General features: G+C 38.1%; 1 protein-coding gene across 2 annotated transcripts in view; it reads left to right on the top strand.

Annotated features, from left to right (window-relative positions):
- Positions 1-8,398, top strand: part of CCDC50 (coiled-coil domain containing 50) — an 83,425-nt gene extending 75,027 nt beyond the window's left edge. For both annotated transcript variants that reach the window (XM_070371790.1, XM_005901192.2), the window contains 2 exons: positions 1,906-2,012; positions 4,513-8,398. In XM_070371790.1, coding sequence (XP_070227891.1) covers positions 1,906-2,012; positions 4,513-4,532 — 127 coding nt within the window. In that variant the 3' untranslated portion in view covers positions 4,533-8,398. The remainder of the gene's footprint in view (positions 1-1,905; positions 2,013-4,512) is intronic.
- Positions 8,399-13,544: the final 5,146 nt, after the last annotated feature.

The raw sequence follows: 13,544 nt of genomic DNA, 5'->3' as shown, positions 1-13,544 counted from the left end.
TGTTAATAATGCTACCTGGTATTTTGATTTTGTATTTTCCCTTAGAAAAACTTAAGAATTTTATAAATATCATTTGGTTCCCACAGTGTTCTTATGAATATGCAATATATTTTTCTCCACTTATTCATTTGTCCAGTATTTATTGAGTTCCATAGTAACTGCCCAGACCCAGAGTAAGTGGCAGTCAACAAAAATTTTCTTGCTCTTATGAAATTTATAATCTAAACAGACAATTATACAACTAACTACTATGATTGTGTTAAATGCTAAGGATGAAAAATGCAGGTTGTTAGAAGAGCATAAGGAGACATTTAACCTAGTCTGGGTGTCTGAGAAGGCTTCTTGAAGAAATGAATTTTGAGTGAATTCTGAAGTATATTTGGTTTTATCACTAGCTTAAAGATATAAATCGTTTCATAAGAACAGTTGGAAACAGGTAATCCTAATACATCAGAAACTATAAAACAATTAGTTAGCAAGATTTTTCCAACTTTGGATTTAAATACCCCTAACTGAAATAACTGTCTCCAGTGCGACAAATAATTTGGTAGGACCCCTGGAAGCATTAACCCAAGATTTGTTCTCCACATAAGCAAAAAATTAATAAAACAACACACCAGATAACTGAGGGCATCCTAGATTGATTTGTTTATCCTCATGGATTTGTTGACATCCTAAACTTTGTTCAACACTTCAGCATCCCTTTCCTTGGTGATGAGTTTTTCTGATAGTACCAGTTAGCTTGTGTTTCTCCAGTATTTGGTCATCTAATGAGGGTAATAAAAAGAGTAAAATATAGGTCCTGCCACCCTGATTACAAATCGTGTTTTCTTGAGTGTAAGTTACTTCTTTAGTTAACATTCTTAATTCTGGAGTCAGATTGCTTTGTCTCAACTTTACCTGCCAAGACTTATGTTACTTTTTAAAGGCAAATGTTCTAAATGTCTGTGAATAATGAAAGAAAAACACTTATTTAATTTCTAATATTTATAAACAAAGGATTCCATGCTCTTAACACACAATCTGAGCACACCTTTGGGAAACACCAAAAAAATGAGAGATTTTGTTTTACAGCCTTATCAATGCCAAGTGTCTGAAAAAATCAGTTATATAATTAAAATAATAAAAGTTTGGAGTGTTAAAAATTTCCTATATATTTTTTTACAGTTGACTTGTTTTGACAGGAAGTTGCACATGTGTTAAAACTGTCCTTTCCTTCTCTAAGCTCTACTCTGCCACCTAGTGGTTTAACGAACTTTGCTCTAAATTTCCTGTGTTGACCAATGTCCCATCTCCCTCCCTTCTTAGCTGCTGCCTTCTCTCCCTTAATTACTTTCTTCCCCCATCTGTCTTTTCCTTTCTTTCTCTTTTGCTTGATGAAACCTGCGAAAACAAAATGTATTTCTCATTAATGGCAGTGATCATATCTCATTAATGTTTATCTATCTCTTAGCACAGTGAATGAATATGAATGTATTAGTCGCTCAGTCGTGTCCGACTCTTTGCCATCTTGGACTGTAGCTCGCCAGGCTCCTCTGACCATGAGATTTTCCAGGCAAGAATACTGGAGTGGATTTCCATTTCCTTCTCCAGGGGATCTTCCTGACCCAGGATTGAACCCAGGTCTACCGCATTGCAGGCAGATACTTTATTGTCTGAGCCACCTGGAAGCCCACCCAGTGCCTCAGAAGATACTTGTTTTTATTGAATTATATGCATCAAAACAAAGAAACAAGTTAAATAACTTACCCAAGGTTATACAACTGGCTAGGAACTACCATGAGGATTCTGAAATATTCTGGCTTTGCTTCTCCACTGAAACTATGTTTTCTAAGTGATCCAGTGAGGGCTGGAATCGTAGTCATCACTACGTAGAGTATCTCTTTAAATCTTGACTTTTCTTAGGCCACCACCACCTCCCATGACAGATGCTGAGGGTTTGGATTTCACTCCTTCTGGAAACCAGCATAATTCCACACGTCACTACTCAAAGTCAGAGTCTTCTCATAAAGGTAAGACAAATGTATATGGTCAGCTGTAAGATCTTTTTTAATAATTGCCATGCTATAGTGGAAAAGCCAGGTGCTATATTATAGATCACTAGAGTGGAAAAATAAGTTAGTCTTCTTCTGAGCAAATCATTATATTACTCTTCATTTATTAGAGGGCTTCCCTGATAGTTCTGTTGGTGAAGAATCTGCCTGTAATATGGGAGACCATGGTTCTATTACTGGGTTGGGAAGATCCACTGGAGAAGATCATTATGTTCAGTTCAGTTCAGTCGCTCAGTCATGTCTGACTCTTTGCGACCCCATGAACCGCAGCACGCCAGGCCTCCCTGTCCATCACCAACTCCCGGAGTTCACCCAAACCCATGTCCATTGAGTCGGTGATGCCATCCAGCCATCTCATCCTCTGTTGTCTCCTTCTCCTCCGCCCTCAATCTTTCCCAACATCAGGGTCTTTTCAAATGAGTTGGCTCTCCGCATTAGGTGACCAAAGTATTGGAGTTTCAGCTTCAACAGCAGTCCTACCAATGAGCACCCAGGACTGATCTCCTTTAGGATGGACTGGTTGGATCTCTTTGGAGTCCAAGGGACTCTCAAGAGTCTTCTCCAACACCACAGTTCAAAAGCGCCAATTCTTCTGCACCCAGCTTTCTTTATAGTCCAACTCTCACATCCATACATGACCACTGGAAAAACCATAGCCTTGACTAGACGGACCTTTGTTGGCAAAGTAATGTCTCTGCTTTTTAATGTGCTATCTAGGTTGGTCATAACTTTTATTCTTCATTTATTAAAAAACAAAAAATGATTTAAAAACAGAAAGCAGACACCTTAAATTGAATGGAAGGTTTTCTGTGTGCACTTTAGTTGAGCTTTGAACAACACAGTTTTGAACTGCTCAAGTGTCCACTTTATACATGGATTTTTTTTTTCTTCCTGTGAAGAAATTCTTCTATAGTGAATACTGTAGTACTACACCATCCATGTTGGTTGAGCCAGCAAACAAATACACAGAGGGCCTCTGTAAATTGTACATGGGTTTTCAGCTATGCAAAGGGTCAGTGCCTCTAACCCCCTCTGCATTGTTCAGGGGTCAACAGTATTTATTTGCATATTCTCCAGGGAGAGTTCATAGCTTTTATCAGATTCTTAATGGGTAGCTATGTCCCCCATTTAGATCTATTGGACTTTTACTGTCCTGGCTATTGTTTCCCATCTGCCCATGACTCTCTCTTAATTAGATTAAAGTACACAGATACACATCACACATAAGAAAAATGGGGCAAAGAAAATGAGGAAAGAACATGAGATCTAAGTTGGACCAGATCTTTAAAATGAAAGGAATAATCAGGTCTGTCTCCTTTAGCAACGATGGGCATTGACTTAATGTGTAATTTTATGACAGTCATAAAATCAGATAATGAAAATGTAGTTTCTCATTAATTTGCTCTTCTAAAAATATAGGTGATTTTAGTGGTGTCAGCATTGCCAGGATTATATAAGTAAAATACATGAAAGCAGATTGCCATAGACTTCACAAATATTAGGTCTTATTGGTTGATGTTTTTTATTTTTTATGTTTTTTGAAGACTTCTTAGGCGATGTTTTCATTATCTTTTCCCAAATCTAACGATTACCTTTCCAAGCTTACTTAAAGTTTCGCGTCTGCAATGATATACAAGATACCAATGCACAGGTGCCGCTCCAGACCCATTAAATTAGAATTTTGAGGACACGTTTTTCCAGGCATTGTATTTTTTTTTAATCTCTCCTTATTATCCTCCAATTAAAAATAAAAATAATAAAAAGCTCTCCTTCTCCTGCTCCCCTATCATTCTGCCATTTATCCAATGTTGAGAATAAGACAAAAAAAGATTAGCAAAACAACCCATACACTACGATTTTCATCAGTTGGTAACCTTTTCAGCATCCCTTGTTTATTTCTTTCTCAAATATATACAAGCATTTCTTTTAGGAGGTGCATTCCTGTCCTTGCCATACATTTTATACATAATACTAAACCAACACATTGATTATGAATATAAGTACAGTTTCCCTAGGTACCTTTCTGCAGCAGATTGGTTCCAGAATTCCCGAGGATTTCAAAATCCCCGGATTCTTAAGCCCCTTATATAAAATGTCGTAGTATTTATATATGACCTACATACACCCTCCCCTAAACTTTAAATCATCTCTAGATTACTTATATTAATAATGTATAATACAATGTAAATGCTCTGTAAATACTTCAAACATATGTCAAATTCAAAACTTGAACTTTCTGGGATTTTTTTTTCTGAATATTTTCAATCCATGCTGGATGGAGAACCCACAGATACGGAGAGCCAATTTGTGTGCTTACAACCAAGAACAAACAAAACACGTGAACCATTTGAAATGCATAGAAATATAGATAACATTGTTTTATTTGAACAGGGAGAAAAACAGTGTCTCAGAGATTTTTTCCTTAATCGTTTTTCTTCCTTTTTCCTTCTCTCCTCAGGTTTCCATTATAAACCGTAAAAACCTAGGAATCTGCCTTGAAAACGGACTCACTGTAGCAAAATTACTGGATAATACAGAACACATTCCACGCTTATTTTTTTCTTCCTCTATTTTGTATTCCTGAGATTTATCCTCAAGTGTTTTTTGGACCATGAATAATTTTCATTCATTTAAAATATTTTGGTTATTCCTGATCACTTGGGCAGTACAAGAAAATCTAGCTTCTGAATATTGGCCGTCTCTATGCAGCATATGCTTCCAGGGGTATAGTATCTAAGAGCTCTATAAAATGCCATTTTCATTAGGTATGGTATTGATATTTAATGAATAGGCTTTACTTAGCAATTAGGATTTTGTGGAGGTAATGATCAAAGTAAAACAATGTTTGGATGCAATGCAGAATAAAAGAATATAAGAAATAGCTTTTTTGGTGCATCAGTGTATGATATATTAAAAGATAAGAGACTTTTTTTTTTTTTTTTTTTTTTTTGCTATTCAGGGAAAGAAAAAAATCACAACCATAAAGTATTTAAAAAGAAAAATAAAAAGGAACAGTTGAATATGTAACTGACTATAAAGACTGTAGAGGTTTTATGTATCTTTACGTATCCTCCTGGGAAAATTGGCCTAGATGTCATTAACTAACACTGTCTCTGCCATTGCCTCCTCATTAGCAAGAATGCTGAAGCCTCTGTGCATTGAACCATTTTTTAGTATTTATTGGCAAAAATTTAATTCTAAGAAGTTTTAACTCAAGTCTGCAAGATCAATTAAAGATGAAAAATTTTGTATCCCTTCTCTTATTTTACATTTACATATAAAGCCAAGGGAATTAGAATTGGAAAGATGTTTATGTAAGTAATGATGCTGTCATTTTCTCTGGCTGTAAGATTGAATTTTTCCTCTTGCATATAAAACATAGCAGCATTGGTTGGCAACCTCTCAAAAAAATTTTGTGTATCTGTCAATAAGCAGATTAATTGGACTTGAAGTTGATAAAGTTCTTCATCCAAGTATTCGATCCTGCACATACGTTAGTGACACATGGGCGCTGGATTCCTTTGTGCCAGACCTTAAACCTCTCTTCAGGAAATCTGGAATTTTGTTAATCTTCTAGCCTCATGGAAATGCTTCTTTTTCTATACCAGTTAGTTAACATAAATATCAGTCATGCTGTATATTCAGCATATTTATACTTGAGAAAAAAGTTGTTAATCCATTCCTTTCTGGCTGGGAACTGCCTTCTGTTTGCCTTATCTTTTGAAATAGTCTTTCTAGTTGGGCAGTATTCATGAAGTTTTTTAGACTAGCTTCTCAGAGGATTTGGGTTTTTCATTTTGAGGAATAGCTTTAGTTTCATAGTTTTTGGATTGTATGAACTTAAGTAAAGGATACTTAAGAGTTAAGTTTTGAGAAAATAATAATCTAGAAATAAAATCCTTAAGGTTATAGTCATTTTGGAGAAATAGGGAAAGGAAAAAGAACAGAACTTTGCATGTCCAGGATGAAATGACTGAGGAAGAAAAATCTTCAGTTAAGTAGACTGCTGCTGCTGCTAAGTCGCTTCAGTCGTGTCCGACTCTGTGCGACCCCATAGACGGCAGCCCATCAGGCTCCACCGTCCCTGGGATTCTCCAGGCAAGAACACTGGAGCGGGTGGTTAAATAGACAAGAGGAGACCAAATGGAGGTCCTAACCTTAAATCAAATTCCAGAAGATGTTTTCAATATCAAAGGTTAGACCTTTTGATTCATAGTAATGCTATATTTTTCTTTGTCTGCCCTGTGATTTGCTTCATGTTTTTAAAAGTTTTTTATGGTAGCTTTAAAGAAAAGAAAAACAATGTATTTTTATTTGAAAATCAGGCAAATGGGCAACATCATTTGCCATATTTTTATTTTATAAATGTTTATTTTTCTATCTCATACAATGATCAGTTCTTTTCAAATTCTCCATTTATCCTCTCATGTACTACTTCATGCAATCATATTTATTACTGCAAAATGCTAACTGGGTGTATTTTACTCAAAAAATATCAGGTCACTTTACACATAACCAGGATGTTAGTGTTTCAGCTCTGTTAGTAAGTGACCAAGGGTAGTATTTCCCTCGTTACACACAATTCAGCATCTGTATTGAAAATTTGTTATTTTTTTTAATGTTTTTAAAAGATCAAAGTTTTTAAATATTTTAATTTAATTTTTTTTTGTAAAGCAAACACTTTTTAAGGAGTATCAGAGTAATTCTTTTCCTGTGAATAAGAAGACACATCAAACAACCAGTTGAATTCCTCTTAATCTCATTCAAATAGTTTAATTGTTAATTATTGTTAATTTTGAGACTGTAGAAGCAACTGTGTGTGTCCATGGAATTTTCCAGGCAAGAATACTGAAGTGGGTTGCCATTTCTTACTCCAGGGGATCTTTCCAACCCAGGGATCGAACCTGGGTCTCCTGCATTGCAGGTGGATTCTTTACCACTGCGCCACCTGAGAAGCCCCATTTAGAGGCAACTAGCACTTTATTTTAAGAAACTGCCAAACATCTTCACTGTGTTCTCTGCTTTCCACTTGTCATTTTTATATAAATATGGAAGCATTTATTTTATTTCTTTTCCTACTGCTGGAACACACACAGTTTAAATTTTAGATCCACAGTGTATTATGCTTTAATGTTGTGATGTAAAGTAATCGTTCTGGCCTTGGAAAATCTTCCTGTTTCCATACCTCTGTTCTCCCAGGGGCCAGACCCCATTAACATCAGCGTTACTGAATGAGCACAGTGTGTTGTGGAACCTTATCATGAGGCTGCTGGACATGGACACCCCATCGCCCCAACCTAACTTTTTGTAAGTCATCACCTGGAAGCAAGGTTAGAAAAGGGTCAGTTTAAATGTTCTGAGTTGAAAAAAATGTGACTGTATTGTCAAATTGTTGTTAGACATAATTTTATTGGGCGACTAGACGATTGCTTCACATGCTTTAAAATGACATTGAGATTTTTAGAAGGTGACTTTGCACACAGTGACTTAATATTTATCAAGTGAATTTACAATAACCAGCAGCAGACGAACTGCAGAAAAGACTTCATGGGTTTTGATCATAGGGAAACATCTGAAGTGGAAAAGATAGGGATAGATGCTCCCAAGAGGAAAACCTTTCTAGAATAGCAGTGGCCGCTTGTATCTAGATCAACATATTCCAAAAAGCAAAACCTTGGGCCTTGTGCTCCACTGAACTCACTTGAGAAAATTAGCAACCAGACCTGTTCTCCCTTTTTTCTTTGCGTGGCCTGCAGCAGAACTGGATGATGAATAAATCCGTTGCTGACTTTGTTCATACCTTTCGCATAATGTCGGGACTTTTTAGTATAAAACTAATGTTTATTAGTTTTATTAAATAATTGATAATTATTTTTCTTTAATTCTGTCAGATATTCTCTGAATTTTGTCTTGTGCCAAATTGCTCTTTAGAAACCCCTGGTATAATATGGTGCATTTAGTTTACCACATGAGTGGTTAACATTTTAGGGCCTTGATTTTTAATGAGTGTTGCCTTTATATAAAAATCATGTTGGGGGAGATTATTCATTTATTCAGTGTTTATTTTCTTGAAAAGTAACTGGTGATTGTAATGTCCTCAGCCTATTAAAGGCACGAGACTGCCATGTCAGCAGCTTTCTGAAGAACTGGGAACAAAACAGAACTTGCTCTCAAAGCCTCATTTCCCTTTGGTTTGTGTTGGGGACTTTAATGTAGAAACGGAACCTTCAGGTAGATCTCACTGTTACATAGTGTGTCATATTCTGATAACATCAGTTTTTTGGAACCAAACATACAAGAATCAAAACCTGCTGTTTGAGCAAAAAGGAAAAAAAAAAAAAGAACATTTGTAATAATACTTTGTCTACTGCTTACAGCTCAGAGTCAGAGAAGTGATTAGATAAAGTGATCCCATTTTTCCTTCTATCCGGTGGTGCCTGTGTCTTAAAGCCATAACTGCTGGTCTTCCTGGTGATAGGATCTTTTTTCTCCCTCGTCTGTTGTAGGTCAGCTGGGCAGGGAGAAGCACACCAGAGACTGTCCTGATAGTGCTGTGCGGGGTGCAGTGTCACCCAGGGTTCTCCAGGAAGAGTCTCTTTCATCCCTGGTGGTACATAAGATTATCAAAGGGAAGAGTTGAGGCTGCTGTTGCTCCTGCTGTTTAACTCTCATTAGAAATGGTAGATTTATTTCTGGAGAAGTCAAGAACAGAAGGGTAAAGAAGGAAACCCTCACTTGTACAGAGTCATTTCTCTTATGAGACTTACACTTAGGTCAGCAACGTCTGTGAGGAGCAGTATTGCCTTAAATTAGTTTGATTCTGACCAAGGTCAGTGTACTGTATTTCCTATAGATGAGTGACTGTCAACTCTCCATTGAGGTATCAAATTCACAGGTGAGCCCCAAACCTCCTTGTCATCAGACGTTTTGGACTTCCTCCCACCGAGCTATGAGTGACGTGCACACTGATAGGCGTGTCATTTCATTTCCAATTGCTTCTCAGTCTGTGAATGAGCAGTGGCATGATCAGGAAGGCTGGTGGTTGGAGAGTGAGAATTTCCTGAGCATATTCTTCAGGTGATCACTTCCTGAATAGCTGAGAGTTGACTGTCTTCATTTCCTATGGTGTTTGTGTAAACGATGTTTCCAAAGGTTCTGTTACACAGTGAAGTCAGTTATTCTGTAAAAATTTTGCTAACACTCTTATGTATTGAAATGCATACATACGTTAACAAAAAAGGAGAAAAACCAAGCAAAACAGAGACATTTACTCAAATGGGAGATTTGTTGATGTGAAAAGTGTTTCTATTTACTTTCAAGAGAAAATCAGAAAAACTTTTGCTAGGGCAGGGAAGACACCAGAGTGGTTTTTTAGGCTTGCATTTGATGCCACAGAGTAATACAATGTCATCTAAGTAATCATGTTGATTTGTGGAAATGTCTGGTCCTAAAGATCACTCTTTCTGCCCTTAAATATTTGTGAACACTGCCTAGAAATATGTTCCTAATAGACTTAAATGTTTTTGTGTATTCTCTGCAAACTAGAAAATGTTTCTCTGACTTTTGAGTAAATGTGCATAGCCTAAGGAGCCGGCACTGTGCTGATTTCAGCATTTCAGGTAAGGACAGAGTTAATTGTGTAACTTAGTGCCCCGTGACTCATTGCTGAGGTTCATATAGATAGAGTGGAAGAACTGAAAGACAGGGTCTGAGTGACATTTCCTTCACAGAAGAGCAAGGATTAAGGACAGCAAAGAAAAAGTTGAGAGGATATACTGTTACACCTCATATGCTTGGGAGAAGCTTTTGTTGCCCTGAGTTTCAGACCATCATTGGTAAAATAGTTTCTAGCTGTTAAATATAATGGGAAGGTTTTTGATGTTAGAATTTTTTAAATTTCTCATTGAATTAGCCGCTGGAATCCTTGTAGGCTATAACTTCAGGTTTGCCATCAACTGAAAGCCAAATGCCATTTCCCAGCAATAGCTGTATTTTCCACCTGCCTCTTGAAAGCAAGGTAGTATTTGTTCATGAAGTATTACGAGATGATAGGGTATAAAAATGATATTCCGAAGTGAGAATTCTCTGTAAATGTGGTTGTCCTTAAGAAGAATCCATCCCAACACAGTTGTATCTTGAAAGGTACTGAATTATAAAGTACAGGAGTTTTTCATATGAATCAAGTTGCTCAGGAAATTTGAGGTGTGCTGTCATTTGTCTCAAATTTTGGAAAAGTACGCTCTTGAGAGAGAGAGATTAATAACTGCACAGTGCCCAAAAGGTTTTGGATGCTTTGGTAAAAAGCCCTTTGACATTTGGAATGTGGATGTTTAAACAAGTGGAGTGTTATCCCAAGCACTTAAGGTTTGTAGCCACGCCCTAGGGGAAAGGCAGCTTTGACATAGTTTTCTCACAGAACCTTAATGGAATAGAGTTACTGGCCTCAGTTCAGAAAAAGAGGAGGCCACCTCAAATCACACGCCTGTCTAGAGATTAATGAAACTGAGAGACATTGTGGATGCCTTAAAGGTGACTGATTGGGTGCTGGCGGGTATGTGTGCATCCTTCTGGACGAGGCTTATGGAAACAGACTATTTCAATTCACCTTCGTACAGCACACATTCCTGCTCATGACCTCTTTGGAGAAAGTGAGAAGCGTGGTGCTGGAGACGTTCCTGTGTCTTGGGCGGCTGAGGTGGTGATGACTCTCCGGTACTCAGGCCTCCCTTCAGTGCCACTTATACATCTCCATCTATTCATCTATGCAAGCTTGTGTTTCAGTGCTTCATTTTTTACACCTCGCATCCCATTTGATTCCTTTAACGTCAGGTTTAACATTGATATTATGAATAATTTTTAAACCAAAGTATTGTATAAGTCTGTGTGCTTGTATTCCTGAATGGTTGGAGGCAAACACCAACCTTGTCATTTTCTCTTAATAAAGTCATTCATTTGTTGCATCAATGGTCTCTGTCTCATGTTTTCTTTACTGCATTCAAGGACTTGGGGAGTTATGGGAACATTCATTTGTTTTTGTTTTTTCTTTATAAGGTTAACCCTAAAATGTCATTTAATGACAGCAGCTTTTTCTCTTACACTGGTTACTGTAACCATGTGTAACATTATACTGATGCCTATGTGCTGTGCTTAGTCACTCAGTTGTGTCCGACTCTGTGTGACCCCATGGGCTGTAGCCTACCAGAATCCTCTGTCCATGGGGATTCTGTAGGCAAGTATACTGGATACTGGAATGTGTTGCCATGCCCTCCTCCAGGGGATCTTCCCAACCCTGGGATCAAACCCAGGTCTCCCACAATGCAGGCAGATTCTTTACCGGGTAGGCTGCCCCTTCTCCAGGGGATCTTCCTGACCCAGGAATTGAACTGGGGCCTCCTGCATTGCTGGCAGATTCTTTACCAGCTGAGCTAGCAGGGAAGCGTATATTGATGCCTAGTACATTAACTCAATGTATTCAACTCAGTGTACTCAACAAGTGTTCCCAAATCTAAATCCATTAGAGAAGTGGCTTTGTTTTGTGTGTGGTGGTTGATAGCTTGGTTGATTTATTTGAGAGAAAAACAGATGAGTGAATGTTCACACAATAATCAGAGTGATTACACCCCGTGAGGCCAAAAACAGTCTGCACCACACATGTATTCCATGGATGTTGAAAATAGGCATCGATAATAACTACCATTTATTGAACATTTTAGCTTTATGAGGTGTGTTTCTTTATCTAATTTTGTTTGCTAGACCAGCCATGATGTGGAAAGTGATTCTGCAGAAATTCAGCTGGTTCCTTAAAGCTAAGACACTATTTTCAATGACTATTAAACTGATTTAAGAGAGATAACTATTTAGTTTCCATGGACCAGACCCTAGACTTCACTTTCTTCTTTGGCAAATGTTACAGGGAGTCTAAGTGATCTGCATTATGTATTTATACTACTGTGAAAATGTGCTAAGGAAACCCAATCCAAAATTGGAGTTGGGAAGCCACGAGAGGAGGGCTCTCACACGTCCCACGCGTTGCTGCTCGTGTAATTTAGCAGGAAGAAGGAAGATTTCCTCTCACTTGGCAACTCTAAGCTGCCCTATGCTTCAGCCAATGAGAAGACACCACCACTTTGAAATCTCATTCTCCTCAAACTTTCGTTTGAGACAGCCCTTCACTTTGTTCTCCTGACTTGCTTATGTTTCAACATAGCTTGCTTGTCCCAAATTGCAAGTCCTTTCCCCAAATACACTCATTTTTGCCTAAGCAAAATTGCTCTTCGCTCTGTTTTAACACCGTGTCAGTGCCAGACACCCAAGGAGCACCAGTGATGTGCAGACATTACTCTCCATTTTTTAAGTTGAAGAAATTCAGTGTGCTGATTCAGCCTTCATTTTCTAAAGAATGGATGAAGCTTGGTAGGGATAAAAGTGTGCACTCTAGAAGACAATTAAAACTTTAAGTACATAATTAAGGTAACTTCCTGTAATCTGCAGCAGGAGGTACCCAATATTCTTGGATAGGTCTTGTGCATATGCATGGATCTGAATGTCAGGTTCTGGCCATGTGGTGTGGAGAGGAAGCACACGAGACACCCCCCTCCTTTAAAGGCATCAAGAAGAACCATAGCCACCTCCTACACTGGAAGTTTGGAGACATCTCTGAGAGGACTTTGGGCTACGCCATGTCATAGGGTAGGGATTTGAAAAAATCTCACCCACATATCAAGAGGCAGAAAGATCATGTGTTTCCTCCCTGTTATATCTGAGTCACATTCTTAAACAAGAACTGAACACTGCAGCAAAGCCATGACTAAAGAAATCACCAGGAGTAAGGAGACCTCCTGGGTCCCAGTCCTGGCTTTGCTGTGAACTTGGTTCAGGGCCTTGGGGCACCACTTAATCTTTCTACTGATAAACTTGTTGCAGTGAGGGTTGGTAATCTGTAAGTACTCCTGCAGTTGTAACATTCTAGGATCCTGTCAAGATGTGTAGGCTTCCTTTAAGATGCTCCGGAAAGAAGAATCTCATGCACTACTAGGGGCCTGGAAAACCACAAACTTCCTAGGCATTCATTTGAAAGGCCTCATTTCTGACCTTGTATCCTTTAAAAAAAAAAAACTGTGCTTATTTTTGACAAATATATGTTTAAGAGGTACAGTGTGATGTTCTGATGTACGTATACACTGTGAAATGATTATCACAATCAAACTAGCATAACCATCACCTCTCATAGTTACCTCTGTGTGTGTGTGTGTGTGTGTCTTGAGAACGCTTGGGATCTACTCTTATAGCAAATCTCAGTATGGAGGTTCCTTACAAAATTAAAAAATAGAATAACTGTTGTTCAGTCACTAACTAGTGTCTGACTCTGCAACCCCATAGACTACAGCACATCAGGCTCCCCTGTCCTCCACTATCTCCCACAGTTTGCTCAGACTCATGTCCATTGAGTCAGTGATGCTATCTAATCATCTCATCCTCTGATGCCTTCTT

Source organism: Bos mutus, chromosome 1, assembly GCF_027580195.1.
Source record: "Bos mutus isolate GX-2022 chromosome 1, NWIPB_WYAK_1.1, whole genome shotgun sequence".
NCBI lineage: Eukaryota > Metazoa > Chordata > Mammalia > Artiodactyla > Bovidae > Bos > Bos mutus.
This window is presented reverse-complemented; position numbering and strand designations above follow the sequence as displayed.